Genomic DNA, 18,360 nt, shown 5'->3' on the forward strand with positions numbered 1-18,360 from the left:
TTAACAAATTATCACATCCTAACCAAACTAGTTTAAACCATTAGTTTTTGTATTTTTAACTGTCTGCACAAGACGCACTTAATATACAGATTAACTAAAGACATCGCAGAATAATTAACCTTTGACCCCATTTTCCATTGAATAAGATTATACCAAGGGCAGTAACTCTAGAGGAGCAGAGTTGGCAGGCAGATGTTCTGCATCTTCTGAAATAATGGATTAAAAGAACTCAATCAAATACCATAAAAATAAATAACTGCCAGAAATTATTCAGTTTGTTCTCTCAACTAATAAATACAGACTCATAGTTGTCCAGGTCTTTACGCAGGATGGTTAGGTTGTTTTTATATATATATATATATATTACAGCAACCTTGACTGAAGAATCTTTTTAGTAATACAGACAGCCCCTCGCGTCCAGCCTAGAAAAGACCTCGGCTTCCAGCCTCACTCCTGCTCCAGGACACAAAATCTAATAAAACAAGCAGGACAAGGCTGCCCTCCAACACTGCAGCCCCAGGGGGCATCACTTGGCTTCCTGTATTAAGGTGCACAGGGTGACGTGAGAGCGGGTTGGCGAGATGAGCAAGTTCCGCAAGACGAGAGAGAGTGATGTGCTTACAGATACATGGAGGTGCTGAATAAACGTTCAGTCTTTCAATGAACGATGAGACATACGGGTGGCATCAGCTTGACCAAGGGGTTGAGGGACATTTCTTACATGGCACTTTTCCCCAGCCTCAGTCTGATTCAACTGGTGGTACGGAAGTGTGCCATGTGCGGCCCACAGGAGCGGCAGCAGGCTCCGGAGAGCTCGGCGGGCATGCGCTGGCACACGCGGCAGAGCAGGGGAGGGCCGCGGGGCAGCCTCGTTCTCTGGAACATCTCGCCATCTCTGGGCATTTGCGCCGTGCGGAAGGCTGCAGTTCTCCAGTCTACCTCTGGGGGCACGTCCAGGCGCCGAGGTTGCGGCGGGGGCTCTGAGTGTGGATGGCAGCGGGCAGTGTTTGGGGGCATCGAGGGCACAGCTCTGCCCATTTGTGGCAGCTGCCTGTAGAGGGTGTGTGTGGATCTTTCTGGTGCAGGCGTGGAGCGGCGGGGGTGAGCCAGGGTGGCGTATCTGCTGTCCCAGTGCTCCGGACGCATCACTGGGCCCTCCCTGGCAATAGGAAGTGGGCCGCCAGCTGAGGCCACCTTCCTAGGTGCCCGTGGCAGTGTGCCATAGCTCATGGCAACATTCTGGTAGTTTTCACGTTGGACAGCTTCACTCCGGTCAAACAGAGCCAGAAAGTTGCGGCCTTTTTGTTGTTCTCCTGTAGAGATAAATCAGGATTCAAAAAATTTAAATTAGAAATGGGTTCCCAGAATAAAGTCTTAATATTGACACTTTCTTGCTGGGTGTAATATGTTTAAGCCTTCGATCAACTGAAAAATGCTAAATTACTCGAATCCAGAAGAAATTGTGTCATAGTAAACTACATTTTATCCAGGCTGGATTATTTTCTCCTGATAGCAAATGTCTTCCACATTAAAATTGGAAAATACTCAAAACAATCTTGAAACAAATTTAAGGAATGCACTGGATCAAGAATAATTTTAGAATAGAATTGTGAGCACAAGAATCAAACTCAAATTGTGATATCAACCCTGAATCGTGCACCTCTAGCATCATCTCCACAGGTTTCTCCCATTTAGAACTTCATTTATGAAGACATTATTAATGTTCCTCTTCAGGGTAGTTAGATAGATCCAGATAGCAGCAAGCAGGCCTTTCTTATTTGCTAATGTAACATCATGTATGTCTTCAGGAGTTACAGGACATCCAACATGCTACCACTATTTTAGCCCCATGGAAATCTGGCCTGATATGTGTACGTGTGAAGGAAAAGATGGAAGGGGACAGAACTCAAAATGGTGATGACAGCGGAGTGTCCTCGCACATGACAGCAGCATGGGCCGGTGTCACAACCAAGGTGGGATAGTTACCTGAGTGTCCCCATGAGGGCGCCGCCACAGAGGGCCGCTGTGGCTGCTGGGGGGTGCGGTGCGGGTGGTGGTACTGGGGGATGGGGAGGAAGGCGGGGGAATTGTGGGAGGTGGGGGAGGGCGTGGGCGGTGTGTGTGGAGGGGCGTGACGAGTGACGACCCAGGGGTCCGCATGCTTTGGCATCCTGTTGACAGGGGGTTCCTTTTTAAAGGAAAAGAAAGAGGATGGACAGAGTGAGAGAGAGAGAAAAGGAGGGGCGTTTCCACAAGATGGGAGCAGAGATGGGGAGTTGAGAGAGGGAGAGAAATGAAATTAAAACCGGTTCACAGATGGGCTGTGATTTATGCGCCTTCTGCACAAACACTCCATAATACCAAAATCCGTTTTGCCACAACTTGTATATACGACCCACGGTTTATTGCTTACTGTCATGCCGATAAATAACTAATTAACTTTAAAAAAAATCTGTCCCGCCAGGATTTCACAATAATTTCACGATTTTGAGATTGTTGTGATCTAAAAATCACTGGTGGCCTAGCGGTTAAGGAAGCGGCCCCGTTATCAGAAGGCTGCCGGTTCGAATCCCGACCCGCCAAGGTGCCACTGAGCAAAGCACCGTTCCCACCGTGCCTGACATGGCTGCCCACTGTGTTGCTGTGCTGTGCTTCACAATGACAATCACTTCACCGTCAAAATGTCTGAATTTGCAGAAACTTTAGTGAAAATTGCAAAAAAGTTGTGGCGGTTTCAAAAAAAGTGCAATACACAAATAATTCATGCTGATTGGATGAATGTGTGTTAATTGTTGCAATAACAACATTGTGAATTCTTGGAGAGACTGAATTGTTAAATTCTACCCCAAAACATCTTTTGGCCAGATTCCCTCTTGATTTTGGTCACACTTTCAATTGTTTTGAAATAGACTGCCTTTTACAAAGACAAGGAAGTGGCATGTGTTGTCCTGATGTTTGGGTCAAATTTAAAGACAATACAAAAAATGGCACAACAAGAATTAGGTGGCAGATAATATGCGCAAAGTCACATTTTCCATGCAGCTGTGTCACTCGGTGCCCTGCCGCATGACCTCAAATACAGAAAAACATACAGAATATAAAAGGTTCTGCTGGCCATTCAGAGCACAGAGTGGCCGTTGCATAACAGACCACGACCTCAGGGCAAATGCAGGTGATGGTGATAGAATGATGGAAGTCGAGGGTCACAGTTCATCTCCAGAGTGACACCTGGCTGTGTGTTATTTACAGTGCAGGTGCAGTGGCAGATGAGGCACTTTTGGCTTGTATAAGTTGTTGCTTTTGTGTGTGTGTGTGTGTGTGTGTAAAAACCCACGAAGCTGCGAGAGGAGGAGAGTTCTGGTCGTCCCCGGATGACGGTACCACTCAGACTGCGTGCGATGCGGCGAAGGTTCTCTGCGCTGTACGGCTCATTTTCAGCTACTGGCATCCCGGGCTCCAAGGTCTGGATAACACACACACACAAAATTTATGACCACTGCACGTCATCACATGTGGCCTTTTCAATAGCAGAAGAACACAAGATTTAATAACAACAATGAGTGAAATAATTACAAAACGTATAATTACTTTTGCTATAGTCGGCGCATTTCTAAAATAGGAAAAATCCATCTTGTATTATTAGAGCTTTTAACATGTTAAATGCTGCTCACCCTGTGTGGCGTAGCAGCAGGGCTGCTGTAGGTGGGTGTTCTGTAGGCGTATCGCTCTATCTCGGCTGTCGGAGTTTTGGAACGTCCAAGGCTCCCTGACCCATGGACTTTCCGAGCTACGGAACCTGACACAGGGGGGAAACGGAATGAATCGCTGCGGTCATCCTTATTCTCACCCTTTGTGAGTGTAAAGTGATTCCGTACCTGGCTTGGCCGCCGTTTTTGGGCTGGAACCGTGCATGGCCTGGGGTAGGGGAGAAGCCTGCAGACTCGCCTGGTAGAGGGACTCCAGCTCGGAGAGCTCCTCTGTCTGGGAGGTGTGGCCTGTGGCTAGAGCATGCTGGGAGCTGTAGTAGCGATTAACGTTCTCAGCCCAGCGCTCCACAGGCAGACGGGGGTCCGTCCTGGGCACCTGTGACGTGGTGGGAGAGGGAGAGCGGCCTGGGTGGACTGGCTCGGATGGGCGCCTGGGTATATTTTGGGGCACAGGGAAGGTGGAATCAACAGCTTCAGAGCTGTCTGGGACATCCACACTCCAGCCCAGACCACTCTGACTGGCAGAGGGAACAGGAGAAGGAGCCAGGCTGGGCTTTGATTGATAGGCGTTTGAAGGCATTATGCCATTTTGTGGGAGCGACGGTGTGGTATGTGACGTCTGCATGGGGGATGCGGCCCTGGGACGACGCTCTGTGCCCTGTGTGCTCAGCGGTTCTGAAGAAGGGGCCCTGGCATGCAGCACACGGGGGTCGGAGAGGGTCTGTGCCTGCAGGTGTCCGTTCCACTGAGGAGGGGAAAGTGGAATTTGCCTGGGCGGAGGTGGGGAAGAAGGCTGATGCTCCTCGTACAAGTCAACAGAGAGTGCAGGCAGGGACTTGGCGTTGTGCTTATGGATGGGTCTAAGACCAGCGCACGAAGTCTCTATGACGTTGGCCAGCTCTCTAGTGTCCCTTCCCTGCTGCTCCACAGTTTCACTCAGCCTTACAGAATCATCACCAGGTCCCATGATGCCTTGCTGGTGTTCTGAGTATGTGGAATGTTGAGGGAGAGCAACGTAAGGGTGGCTGAAGGGCTCAGAGACAGGGCTTTTGGGAGTAAGCGGAGTCATGTTATGGGAAGGACAAAGTGGGCCTGAAACAGTCTCCTGAATGGTCAATGCTTGCTCCTCCTGTGCATCTGTCAGAAATATTTGGACCTTGCCAGGCTGTTCACTGCAAAAATGGGGAAAAAACGTCAGACGCCATAGGCTAAAGCGCCAACCTGAGCGAGTCTTTGAAGTCCTTTAATTCAGAAGTCTAATGTGAATAAAACTTTAACACTTTACAGTATAGAGTATATGTTTTTAATAGAGGGAGCCTGTGAACGCAGAAAGATCTCGGAGGTGCTACTACATGCTGTAATTGTACAAATGGGGGCAGTAAATTGGAATTCCTAAAACTTTAGCAAAGTACACTCTTCAAAACTTCATGTCATGCAAAGAAACACTAGTAAAAATTTAATTCTGAAGCGCTTTTGATGATGACAATAGTGAACAAAGCATCCATGAAGGTAAAAAGAGTCGATTTGTCAAACATACTTCACTTTCTCCTGATACAACAAATACTAAATAGGTTTCTTGCATTACATTCTTCAAAATGGCCCCATCTTAGTCTCCATAACCAAAACAGAGTAGGTGTGTCCAAATTTTTGACTGGTAGTGTATGTGAACTGTGTTGGTTGACACGTTTTAATTGGAAAGGGAGCATAGATGAGCCATAATCCTGAAATTTTATATTTGGTAAATACAGTATACAGTATAATTCATGTGCCTAGGGAAAAAGACACCAAACACACTACATCTGGTACCTGAGAGGATTCTCCAGCGGTCTCTCCTCCTCCTCCTCCTCCTTTTCCTCCTGCTGCTGCTGTTGCATGCGCTGCTGCAGACCCCGCGCCCGCCTCATGCATTTCTGCAGTCTGGCTTCAGCCACTGTCCTGCCATGAGTGTTAGTGCTGCCCTCATGCATGGGAAGCCTGAGTTTAGCTACAGTGCCAAAGGACAACAAAAAGGTGGAAGGGGCAAAACAAAAACAAACAAAAACACAAACGAAGAACATAATGAATTATGGGATGCATGCAGATTGGACACACTTAACTGAAAAGGCTAACTGTAGTACTGAAGGGGCAAAAAGGGGAGAGGTAGGGTAGGGTTACACAATGGAGGGGTACTCTAGTTGAGTCTACACACCTCTGGTGCACATGGATGTCTGTATTACAAAACAATGGAGAAATCATAGTGAGGTCTGAATTAATCAACTTAAAATGGATCACGATCAGCCATAGAACATAAAAAAAAGCCATTTTACACACACTACACTGGTATCTGGCGTGGTGTAAACACCAATCCTGTCCAGGGGAGGGAAGGCTGCTGGTGTTGCAGGGAGAGGTGGAGGAGAGTGGTTGAGGAGAGACCGGGGTGGATCACTGGCGTGTCTCACGGAAGGCAGTGTATTTATATGCATTACAAATCCCCCCTTCCCCACCCCCACCCACCCACCCACACACACACACACACACACACACACACACGGAGATAAGGAGATAAGGAGAAGAAGAGGTAAAGAGCAAACACAGATGACAGCCGAATACGTCCACACACACCACGCACACGGATCAGCAGGCTTGTTGACTAAACAGACTGCAGTCCAAACTGACACAACAGCATTGTCAGGGCCTTCAGGCTGAAAGGGTTGCTATGGTGATGTGCTCACTGACCCCAGTGAACATCCCTTCAACTCACACGGCTTTCATTATGACAGCTGGAAGCTGGTGACCCTGTTACCCCCTCTTGGCCTCATGATGGCCAGACTATTCTTGTTTGGACAGCCCAAAGTGCCCCCTGCCATCAACAAATCTAATGATGCACCATGTGGCGCTCTCTAGCTATAAATACACACTGCAGCTGGAATTATTTTAGATGTTAAAGTTGCATGTGTCACGCTGCTCTTTAAAAATATAATTATAAAAAGTGTAATGTAACAACATACATGCCAGGTGTCACTTAATGGATGGTGAACGTTTCATCAAATTCAGTCAGTTTCACTGCATCCTTTCCAGCAACTTGTGGAAATTAAAACCCTCCCAGCACCGTTTCAAGCACGCAATGTGAATGACAATGTACTAAACACACACCTGACATGTCTTCAACAACCAATTTTGAGCCTTTGTGGCTAAATAATGTGTTACTATAAAATGTGTGAGAATTATATAAAGACTTGTAATGAAGACGCAGTTTACTGATTGGATAAAATTGGTTTATATCTGACTGCATAGAAATAAAAAGAAGCTGGTCCTTCGAATGCATGTAGTGTCAGAGTGAACTTGAGTCTCCAGCAGTCAAGCCTGAATATGCAAACACATGAACACAATGGTAGTAGAATTACTTACACACAGCTTCATTAACTACAGACAGAGCGGCAGCAACCTCCCCGGCCTGCTCTAAGCGCAGGGACTGATCTAAAAGAGCATCCGCCTCCGACACACAGCGCTCAAAGCTGTCCACTTTCCCTGCAGAACACACACACACAAACTGAGACAAGGAAATGTGTAGCATGCGCTGTATGCTATATCGAAGATCTGTGATTGGAGATCAGAGAATAAAGGGAAGCTTCCCAAACCCAGCCCAGACGCCACCTCTCCACCCGGGCACACAGCCACACAAGCAAAGAGGATCTTACCCTGGTTCTGCAGTTCGTCCAGGTCCATGAACTTGCTGGGTCGGGGGTTGAAGCCCATAGCCGCCTCTCTCTCCTTCTCCTTCCTCCGCTGCTGCTCCTGCTCGCGGGCGCGGCGAGCCACTTCCTCCTGAAGCTCGTCCAGCTCACTGCGGCCCTCTGATATGATGTACACACACACACTTCAGGGCTGCACTCTTTATAAAAATGCTGTCATTCTTAATATTCTATATTATGAAAGTATTGAGAAAAAAAGATAAAAATGTCGAGCGGTTATGTACAACACACCCAGGCTGGTCTGGATGTTGCCTCTGTTTGCAGCCTCAGCGTCCTGCAGTAAGGCACTGCTGCTCTTGGATTTGGGCACATTCCGCCATGACGGTCCAACGCTGGGAAATGCCGGCTTTTTAATTCCACCATTCCTGAGAAGAAAGGATGGAGGAGGGTCAGTCCCTTATTAGAAGCTGGGACGAGAGAGGAGACCGAGGGTGGTTCCGTGTCAAAACATCTCACTTGTGTTGTAGAAATTACTAGAGTTCTTGAAGGTTGAGCTCATTTCACGCACAACAAGCATTGTATAGCTCACCACTGACTTTGTGGTGTCTTTGCAAATTGTTACTCCTCAACCCTTTTTAAAAATTGAGCTACATGTAAGCTTCATCCACTTAAAATAACCACGCACCCATGTCTAACTCCATTCATGCATGTTGTTTTGCATTATTTTGCATTTCAGAAATTGCAAAAAAAAAAGAAAAAAAAAAGGGATTTGAACATAAGCAAACACCAAAACATTTAAAAACAGGATGTCATTTCTATTACTTTATACTCTTAAAAATGAAACTAAACCGGAAGCAACCATTCAATAACAAAGAATTTTTTTTATATATCTGAAAATTGTAATTAATTTCATAGGCCGAGATTAACTCATTTCACTTATTTTACCAAGGTAACTCAAGTGTCACCAAGATTCATTTTGACTCCATCAAGGTGTATACTTTTTTGTGGGATGGTAGCAGCCTAGTGGGTAAGAAACTCACCTATAAAGACTAAAAAGTCACAGGTTCAAACCCCACTGACTACCATTTAACCCTGAGTGTCTACAGGGGGACTGTCCCTGTAACTTCTGATCGTAAGTCGCTCTGGATAAGGGCATCTGATAAATGCCGTAAGTGAGAGTGTGTACTCTGGGTGTGTTTACCTGTGAGTTGTACTGGTGTGGCCCTCGCTGAGTGGCATGTCCATGCTGACCGGGCTGTTGCTGTTTCTCTCGCTGCTCTCATATCCGCTCTCCATCCTCTGGATGAGTCGGGGGTGCTGGGCCTGGTGGGCCAGACCTCGAGTGTGCACGATGGGGAGTGTTTGCATCATGCTGCCCGGCCTCAAAGCAGTGGCCTTGTGGAGGTCCGTCTCTGCCTGAGAGCCAGCAGGGCCCTCTAGCAGAGGGATGGAGCCCAGGGGACTGTAGCCAGCCTGCTTCCTTCTCTCCCGGTTGAAGATGCTGTCAATGTTTAGGACCTCACGCCGGGGTTTCCAGGCTGGCCGGTAGCGCCCGGCTGAAGCAGAGCTGCATTTGGACTCGCTGCTGGTGCTGTCAGCCTCCCAGTCGCGGGTTTTTGCCGCAGGCTCGGAAGAGCTGCTAGCTGAGGAGATGAACGAGGTGGAGGATGATAGCGGACGGCTGTGTATAATGTTGCTCATGGTCTCTTTAAAGTCCCGGAGGCGGCTGGAGGCAGGTTTGGGGGCAGTGCGAGGAGCTTGCTGCTCTTTCAGAGTCTCACCTACAGGGGGCATATGAAATATAGAAAGAGAAGTGTAGAGAGAAGAAGAGAAGGATGATTTTGAGTTATGAAGTTATGGCTTCTTCGATTGCACCTGGATCATAACAACGTCAAGGTTGATCACTGAGCTGCCCACCACATGTGACCTGCGTACTTCCCTTCCTGAAGCAGACAAATACATTTAGCATCCCCAAGGTTAGCTTCCAGTTTTCAGAAAGAAGGTAAGCAGCTTACTTAATTAGTTCTATTTCTTTATATTGCACGCCTGATTTGGAAATTCGCGGCAGGGCTGTAGGAAAACGTTCCCCCAACATACCCTCGCTGTGGTAGCCTGCTGATGACACCTCGTCCCCTCTGGACCCCCGACTTCTATCGTCAAAGCGCCGTGGCCGGCTAATGCTCCTCTTCCTGTCTGTTGTAGAAATCTTCCTCAACACGTGTCGCTGTACCGGCTCGCCGTCTGTCACTGGACCTGTCAAACGCAGCACAACAACTCAAGGGCTGGAAGACAAATGCGGTCAGAGTAACATTTCCATTATTGAAGATATAAAAATAATAATAGTGCTAATAAAATGAGCTGTCTGGGTCAGGAGTTTTAGGGCCGGTTTAGATGACATCTTTTTTCGTGTCCACAATGGCATTTTGCACAAAATGAAAATCCTGTAAGACCAGATAAAAATATTTCAAGATCCATGTGAAACAAGGTTCACTGTGTTTCTATGCCCTTAGGGATTTGGTGAATTAAAAAATTGAATAAACTATTGACAAAACCAAAGTTATTTCATGTTATCTGCAGGTTCTTTCATTTGAAAAATGACAAGATCATCTCCCTGTCACCCCAAGTCTGAGCCTTTGCCTTGTCAAATATTAAAACAGGAATTATAGCAGGCTTTAGTATTAAGAATTATCCACAATTAATCACTCCATTCAATCCAATCAATCCATTGAAAATTGTGCAATTGACAAAATTTGGAATACATTGAAAGCCCTAAATTATCTTACAAATTGCAGCATCTGAGTAGGTGGATGTGTCGCAGGTTTGTGGGTGCACCATCATGAATGTGTGCGTAGGCGTGTGTGGGTGCTAACCTGTGGTATCCAGGCTGCTGTGGGAGGCTGAGTCGTTGTCAGGGTTACAGATGACTGTGCCCTGAGAGTCGGAGGAGAAGTGGCTCGCCATGGACTCATGGTGGGAGTGAGAGTGTTTGTAGCTGTAACTGTCGGTTGAAGAGTCGGTACGTGTGTCGCTGGAGATGGAGGGCTCACGGCCTGATGAACGAACAAAGGTACAAACACACAAATTGATATTGTTTTGCGTTTTCACAAACGCTGAGTAATTATCACACATCAAAAAGTAAGAAATATCAGCTCTGTCAAAACATCTGAAATCAATTAGGGAAAAACAGTACATTTTATAAAATTATCTAATAGAAATCTGATCTAGATTTACTAGAATTAAGGCAGCACAGAACTGTAATAATGAAGCCACAATCTAAAAACGACCAACAACCTGTTTCTAGCAGCATTTGTTGGCACTGAAAGTTAAGGCAACAGCTGGAGGTCGTACCCGAGTCCTCGCTGTCGTAATAAGCTTTATTAATGTACTGCAGGTCTAGTCTGGAGGGCAGGTCTTGTGCTGAAACGGGCGTCCCCCGGGGGTCAGCATAGAGCAGCAGCAGAGGCTGGTAATGGCCCTTTATGCAGCGGGAAACCACATCTTTCCACTTCGGACCAATCTGAAAGGGAAACAGAATGTAGAGAAAGACAATACCAGCGCATGAGAACTAACATGGCGACCAAATTAATAACAGCAGGCTCCCATAATGCCACGTCGTATTACAAGAGTGCTACAGGAATCATAATTAAAAGCCCAGAGCTTCCCCCTGTCTCCTGCTACAGCTTACCCAAACTTCCAACAGCGTGATTTTACACTTCTTCCCCAGACAGACGGTATCCGGATGTAACAAGACGTTCGGACAGCCGAGCAGCATCTAGTAAACGCGTGTGTATGCGTAGGCACGGGTGTTACTGTGTGTATGCATGAGTGTGTATGAAAGGAAAAAAAGTTGGGTGTGACCATGCGTTTTTGTAACGTGTGTGTGTGTGTGTGTGTGTGTGTGTGAAGGGGTTATTGGAACGTTCTGCTGCTGTGACTGTGGAGTGGCCACACCTTCCAGTCCAGCTGGGGAAAATAAACAATAGAGGGATATCCTTGTTTTCGGTCCACTTTTGTCAGACCCCCTCACTGCTCACGTGCAGGCTTACAGAGGCCCAGCGGGGTGGGAAAATGCGAAAGAGAGAGCGAGTGGGGAAAAAAGCTGCTTTGTGAGCAACTGTCCTGGATCCAGTGCCCAGCACAGCCTTTATGCAGATAAAGCCCAGTCAGGAACAGCCGGCTGCCGACACGTGCTGCTGCGTGTCCTACAGCCAACCAAAGACCCAGCAGACACTTACATATGACGAGGCCATTTGGCCTAGAAACGATACCACAATATTTTCATGACTAGATAGGCTTATAATACAGAACAAGGTGACAGTTCTGATATTCTTTATAAATGCATTATATATAGTGTATTGGGGGATACCAACTGATAATGGCTGTAAACAGCATGCTGTTTGAAGCGCTCTCTTCATGGTAGGCCTGCAGTGTTGATGACGGTGAGGATGATGGTACGGGTAGTGGTGGCAATGATGACACCCATGTGACAGGCCTCAAACACGGCTTGTCATAATAAAAGTGCCCCTGCCTCATGGATGAGTCAGCAAAGCTGGTGAATTATTTAAAGCGGCTCAATTCTGAGCATCCAGAGACGATGAGCATCCTGCAATCTCAATTAATCAAGATCACACAAGTGTTTTAATTCCGAACATCCTGGCTGTGACTTTAATGTGCAATGCGTTCACTTTATTGATGTTCACTATGACCTCAATTTATGCCTTTACAGATCAGATCTCATGCATGCTGATGTCCAAAAAGATTCTTTACTAATGAGGTAGCCATCCTAAAGGGAGAATCTGGGGAACCATGTAACATTTTGAAAGTTGTGGCACAACAAAAAAAATATATTTCAGCCTTTACTAATATTTTTCATTTAAACTCTGGCACCAGCAGGCAGAAAAGTCCATGAATAGAAATGGACCATTATATAATTACCATAATGAAAATTGAAAGAAGACCCACACACTTATGAGCACCAAGCGCTATAAAAGTCTACAGACGTTTTAAAATGCGATACCTCTTTGACATGTGCATCATCAAAATACATCCACTTGCGGATCTTGGTCTGGAAGAAGAAGGTGGAGTAGTGTTTGCCGTAGTAGCACACCATGCCCACCAGGTAGAGCTCTGCCTGCCGGGCCTTCTCCTCGGTCACCCTGTAAAAGAGCTGGAGAGCACACAGAAGTTTGTTACCATCAAACGCACGGGTAGGGCTTGTAACGCTGGGAATGGACGGTAACCTGGAACTCAACCGGGCCGTCCTGTTTTCATCTGAAATAGTGTCATAACTAATCAGGGACTTCCTTCCAGCCGTTCTGCCATCATGGTTCAACTTTTATTACGTCACGTTTCCTACACAAAGTTTATGAGGCCGTGACAGATGGAGCACCGGCTCCTTTCTTACACTGATTTGGAGGGGGAAGTGGCCCTGCTGTGTTTGTTCTGATCGGAGTCACCATCTGCAAGGCAGCTTATGTGGGAGCCAGTGTTGCTCAAAGAAAAAAAGCCAAACCCACTACGAAAACGTAAAAACTTCATAGGGCTTCTGATTCATTCAAAAGACATCAGAGCTTTTGTAACTGTAAATTATTCAGTGGCGACAAACAGAGCCTTTTTACGCACATTCTACAAAGTGGGAAAGAGGGATGTGCGATTAAACAACTTTTACAAAAAAAATCTCCTCGCATCTATTTTGGGAACACGTGTTAATGTGGCACATTTTGTGACATCTGCCCTGTAATGTCAACAAGGCACTTTCAGATAACATGCAGAATTTCTGGGAATACAGAATGGCTAAGTGATACTTTCATCACAATTTGACTAATAATCATGAGTTGTATTTGAGGAACAAATTATTTTAATAATTGCTGTCGTACACTGGGCATGGGACATGCAAGATAGAAACACAATGGCAACCCTTTATGAAGTTGCCCAAGACCCCCCCCTCCTTTGCTGGAACATCTCAATGCAGAGAGCAGTGACTAATTCTACCCAGGCAAGTGTTTTTAAGATGAATAAATATAATAAAACTGATTAATTCATAAAATCACGTGTGTGCCCTGTGGGGACATTTTGGATTCGGTTCAGACTGGAGAACCCAGAGATAACCCTCTTCAACACACAGAGAGCATGCAAACGGCAGGATTCAAACTCACTTTCTTAGAGGTCACTTCTCATGTTTTATTCATTTCCCACATTTTATTCATTTCACCCAATCTTAATATTACACTTAATGTCGTTTCATGTTACAAGTAATAAAAAGGCAACGCTACTCACATCCCCCAAACGCAGTATAGTTCCTAGACTGTGGATGACATCTTCAGCCAGGTCAGAGTGGTCCGAGTCCCAGACCAGGCCGATGGTGATGATCTCAGGGGAGTTCATCAGCACCCGACGGATGCGCAGCTTCTCCCCGCAGTTAGCCTGAAAGATACCAGCAGAACAATATCAGCATCACGAGGCAAGGTGTAGGCGAGTGGAAAGAGATAGAGATAAGATATAGGTCACTTCTGAAGGAACAATGAAATTTAAGGTGCAGTCGAAGTGATGCATAAGAAATAAGAAAGACTGAAATAACACGCACATAAAATAGTAGTAAAAATAATATATACAAATTACACTGATACAAAAATAAAAACAAAAATACAAATATAATGTAACTGTCTATTGCACGTTGCGTGAAGATATTGCACATAGCTTGACACAGTGAGGTGGTATGGCATGTTTTATGGAGATGTAGCACATATATGGCTAATAGTTTATTTAGAGTTTAGAGTCTGGATTTCTTTTGGATAAAAGCTGTTTTCATGGCGGTTTGTCCCGGTTTTCATTGCTGATGGCAAAAGCTGGAAGTGGCAATGACTGGGGTGTAAGTCCAGTGAAATGTCTGTTGCTTTTTTGAGGCATCGCGAGGTGTAAAGTTGTTCCAGGGTGGGGAGGGGCGCTCCAGGTCAGGTCATCCTCCAGGTGAATGCCCAGGAACCTGAACACTGGGACCTTCTCCGAGTGGCTGGATGTCACTCTTATTTGTCCTGTTGTCAACAACAAGCTCCTTTGTTTTTGTGGTGTTTAGGATCCGGTTGTTCGCTATGCACCACTCTGACAGCCGTTGAACCTCCTCCCTGTATGCCAGGTCACCTTCTTTGCCAGAGACGAGTCCTGTCGTGACATCCGCAAATTTGCTGTGGTGTGAGGGGACACAGTCATACTTGTAGAGGGTATAGAGGAGCGGGCTGAGTATGCACCCCTGGTGGCGCCCCGGTGCTGAGGCTGAGAGAAGTGGAGGTGTATGTCCTCAACCAGGCAGACTGCAGATCCCAGATTATCCGCAGATGTTCAGGGGGTTACTGTGAGGAAGATGCCATCCTCAATTTGATTGTCAGGAGTTTTAAAACACACACACACACACACACACACACGGCCCTCCTTTCGTCTGTTTCTGAGAAGCGCTGCTGCTGGAAACGGCCTGGCAGCAGCCCGTTGAAGGGCAGGGATTGTGCACCAGCCAAAATTTGCAGTAAACAAAGACGATTTTCTCACAGCAAGAGCTAGCACTGGGAATTCTCACACACACATACACACTGAACAACATGCCCACTCACATACAAAGGGAAGGCCTGTACACAATTTAACATTCAATTCAACTATGTTTTAACCTGGTTGAGCCTAATCCACAAATAACAGCAACTTCTTTCTTCATTATAAACCCCCACGTTAGTAAAGCATTCAGTGGACTTGCAGTCAGGTGATCCAGGGTTTACGTATAAAACATGTTTACTGCCATCAAGACGGCATCTAACAATCAGGGCATAGATGAGACGCTGTCCTCTGTCCAAGGACTCGCCGCCTAGTATGACAGAAGGCTGTTGTGTTGTGAGTGTGGGTCGGTGTTTACATGTGCATTAAAAGAGAGCGGGGAGGGGGCGGGGTCTTTCATGTCATAAGATGCATTATAATTCCACCCACTCTTTGACACCTTGACCCTGTAACTCACTCAGTATCTACTCCGAGCAGTGTCAACGGCAGGAAAAGAACCTCCACAAAAACTGGCGGGTAAGGAAGCAGACCCGTAATCAAAAGGTTGATGGTTCAAATCCTGAGGACACTTTTCGTTGTGTCACCGTGTTCAATGCTTTATAATGACAATCACTTCACTTTATAATCAATAAAATCATCAAATCACATATTCAATAATGCAAAGCCGCTTTGGATAATGTGTTTACCCTCATTTTACATGATTTTGTTAATGGTATGGTATTTGTGGAGCTCTGGAAAATGTACACATTTGCACAAGGGTTAATGAATAGATGCAGAAATTCACAATTCTTCTTCCCATCTACATTACAACATAAACACATTATACAATGCAAAGCACCATTAACAGCCAAAAACAGTGTGCGCTGCAATATTGCAAAATAAAAAATTGAGAAGTTTTTCAAAACTACCCCAAAACTACCAATATTTAATTCAGAAATTAAGTCCACAACTACTTACTGTACCATGCATAACATAAAGAAGTTTGGCCTTTTTTTAATAGCAGTTCTGCTCTTACTTAACCATGTAGGTCAGGAACTCCTCAGCAAGATGTTCACCTTACTGCTTACCTTTTAAAAAATTGGCCATTTTGGCCAGGTAATTAACTGAACATACATTTTCCCATAATTCTTTTTTAATAAGCTTTTTCCCCCAAAGAATGTTTGTGTAGGCCATTAATCACGGTATGCCAGATTTACAGGAATATAAAAAGCCTAATTTATTTTTGAATTGTGAAAATGTCATGCCTGTAGCAGATGTGAAAGTACAGTGATACAGTAAATTTATGGATTTTTTTCCATAACCCTAGAGTAGGCAAATATAGGACATGTACGTACAGTAGACATATATAATGAAAACTCACTGGACAATTGCGGAGGTCTCCCACTGTGCTGGCATTCCTCAGCAGCTCCCCAAACATGTCTGGTGTGGGCTTCTCCCTGCACTCCAGCATCCGCACAGCCTGGTTGCTGCAGCAGGGGGGACAAGAAACACAACTATTCACCCATCTGTGACAACCCCGCCTTCTCAGAGGACATTATACAGTAAGGGTCCCACCATTCTGCTGCACGACGGGGGCTATTTTGTGCACAGGGTAGCAACTCTGTTAAAGCCCTAAATAAGCAGTATACTTCACCTCTTTTAGCACATAGCTGATGACGGCACTGATGCCCACTGTAGGTCTGCAGCATCACAGGACTCACATCCAGCCCCAAAAAAGTGGGAATTCATCATCGCTCATCACCCAAAAGGCTGGCTGGGTGCTACCCGTCTCTTTTCTCTGCGCAAGGGGATTGCGCATTCGGAAAAATTAATCAGGAGGCACAAATGAGCCCCACGCCAACCCATAGCAGCAGGAATATTCATGCTGGAATTTCATAATCGTATTCGCTGATGTAGCAGAGCATGTCACAGCTGCTGCTGCTGCCGCCGCCACCACCGGAGCGGCCCTAGCACAGCTAATTCGTCTCTGTCCCCTGGAGAGGCAGCCTCAGCCTCTGATAGACAAGAACAATATTACTGGGCTCTATGCAACCTACTGTTTAACCTGGTCTGTTTGCGGTTGGAGTCTTGTGGTATCCGGTTGTAAGTTGTTGTATTTTTTTTTCAGCACGTACTTTAACAGACTGAGACCTGGGATATTTGGAGGCCACGTGAACACCGGATCAGACAGTATATGCTTCCCATCATTGGGCTTCCATGACCCAGTCCTGTTCAGTTAGCTCACTGATCTGTCCCACCCTTCAACAGGTACCCTTGAAGTGATCAAGCTTTTAATGTAGTGGCTGATCAGGGAAACTGTTTAAAATTATATTAAGTTCAGCTCAGATGTAATACATAATTAGAAAAACAATCATTAAAATGGAAATAAATGGAATAAATAAAATGAATAGAAAAAGCTTTTTAAAACTTATACTGTAGGTTTCTGACAATTCAGCTGGATACCTGTACAACTCAAAATCCCTAAATACTTCATTCATAAAGGGACTGAAATAAGCTATTCATGTAATCCAAGCAATGTGTACCTGGAAAGCAAATCTTTTTACTAAAATAAAAAGCACAAAAAATGGATGTGTACTCCACTAAATCCAATAATACTTTTGAGTTTACTCACCAGAGAGAGGTAGTAGAGATGTAATGCACCATCTGTATGAAGGACAAGGGGTCTGAAGAGGCTCCACAGCTGCTACACACACACTATGACACACAGAGAAGGAGAAATTCGGACTGGATACAGTGAATTTTCTTGTTGGATTTTTGTACAGTTCACACCACATGACCTTAAAAACCAGACAAGTCTCAACAAAACTTAACTGGAAAACTATATATATATATATATATATAAACAACTGGAGAGGTCATTAACCTGTTCAAAGAGTGTCATGGCAAACTTCTGATGGGGAATGCAATGCCGCGCTGTGCATATATCCTCCTTGGTTTCGTCTGAGATGTGGAAGTGGATGCGCATCAGGATGTTCTCCTTTAAGAAACGTCACAGTCAGCTGCATATTCGCACCATCCACACCGAAATAAAATAACAAAACTTCTCAGTTCGAACATGGGAAAAAAAAGGATTTACAAAGACATATGAAGATGTATTCATACGTGACCTTGGCAAAAGCAGAAGTTTAAAAACACAACATAACATTTGGCAGTGAGGTGAGGCAGCGTAGACCCACAGCGGCTACCGCAGAATTATCAGAGGGCGGGGTCAAGTCTATATCCTGGTCTGTCACTGTCTATGTATGTGAGCAGCCCCCTGGCATTTAGTGTCAACTGTCAGTGGTCGTGTAGTCCCTCTCCAGGTCTCACGGCTGATACCGAGGTGAACCTGACAGGGAAGAATCCACCATGCCTGCTGGTGCAGTCCCGCTGTCAAGAGGAAATGAAATGAGTCTTTACAGACTCAACCTGAGCTGGCATGAGACGGCAAGGAAAGAGGACAAGGT

General features: G+C 45.6%; 1 protein-coding gene across 9 annotated transcripts in view; it reads right to left on the bottom strand.

Moving 5' to 3' along the window:
• Positions 1 to 363: 363 nt before the first annotated feature.
• Positions 364 to 18,360, bottom strand: part of usp54a (ubiquitin specific peptidase 54a) — a 47,488-nt gene continuing 29,491 nt past the window's right edge. For 6 of the 9 annotated variants that reach the window (XM_028988279.1, XM_028988276.1, XM_028988282.1 and 3 more), the window contains 18 exons: positions 17,778 to 17,891; positions 17,526 to 17,608; positions 16,275 to 16,380; positions 13,655 to 13,801; positions 12,396 to 12,545; positions 10,727 to 10,895; positions 10,249 to 10,428; positions 9,476 to 9,631; positions 8,580 to 9,159; positions 7,670 to 7,803; positions 7,385 to 7,540; positions 7,095 to 7,214; positions 5,514 to 5,691; positions 3,876 to 4,879; positions 3,672 to 3,796; positions 3,335 to 3,463; positions 1,987 to 2,188; positions 364 to 1,313 (listed from right to left, as the gene is read on the bottom strand). In XM_028988279.1, the coding sequence (XP_028844112.1) occupies positions 751 to 1,313; positions 1,987 to 2,188; positions 3,335 to 3,463; positions 3,672 to 3,796; positions 3,876 to 4,879; positions 5,514 to 5,691; positions 7,095 to 7,214; positions 7,385 to 7,540; positions 7,670 to 7,803; positions 8,580 to 9,159; positions 9,476 to 9,631; positions 10,249 to 10,428; positions 10,727 to 10,895; positions 12,396 to 12,545; positions 13,655 to 13,801; positions 16,275 to 16,380; positions 17,526 to 17,608; positions 17,778 to 17,891 (4,296 nt within the window). In that variant the 3' untranslated portion in view covers positions 364 to 750. The other 3 variants (XM_028988283.1, XM_028988284.1, XM_028988285.1) reach the window with 3 other exon arrangements.

The sequence above is a fragment of the Denticeps clupeoides genome, chromosome 8 (genome assembly GCF_900700375.1).
Source record: "Denticeps clupeoides chromosome 8, fDenClu1.1, whole genome shotgun sequence".
NCBI classification, from domain to species: domain Eukaryota; kingdom Metazoa; phylum Chordata; class Actinopteri; order Clupeiformes; family Denticipitidae; genus Denticeps; species Denticeps clupeoides.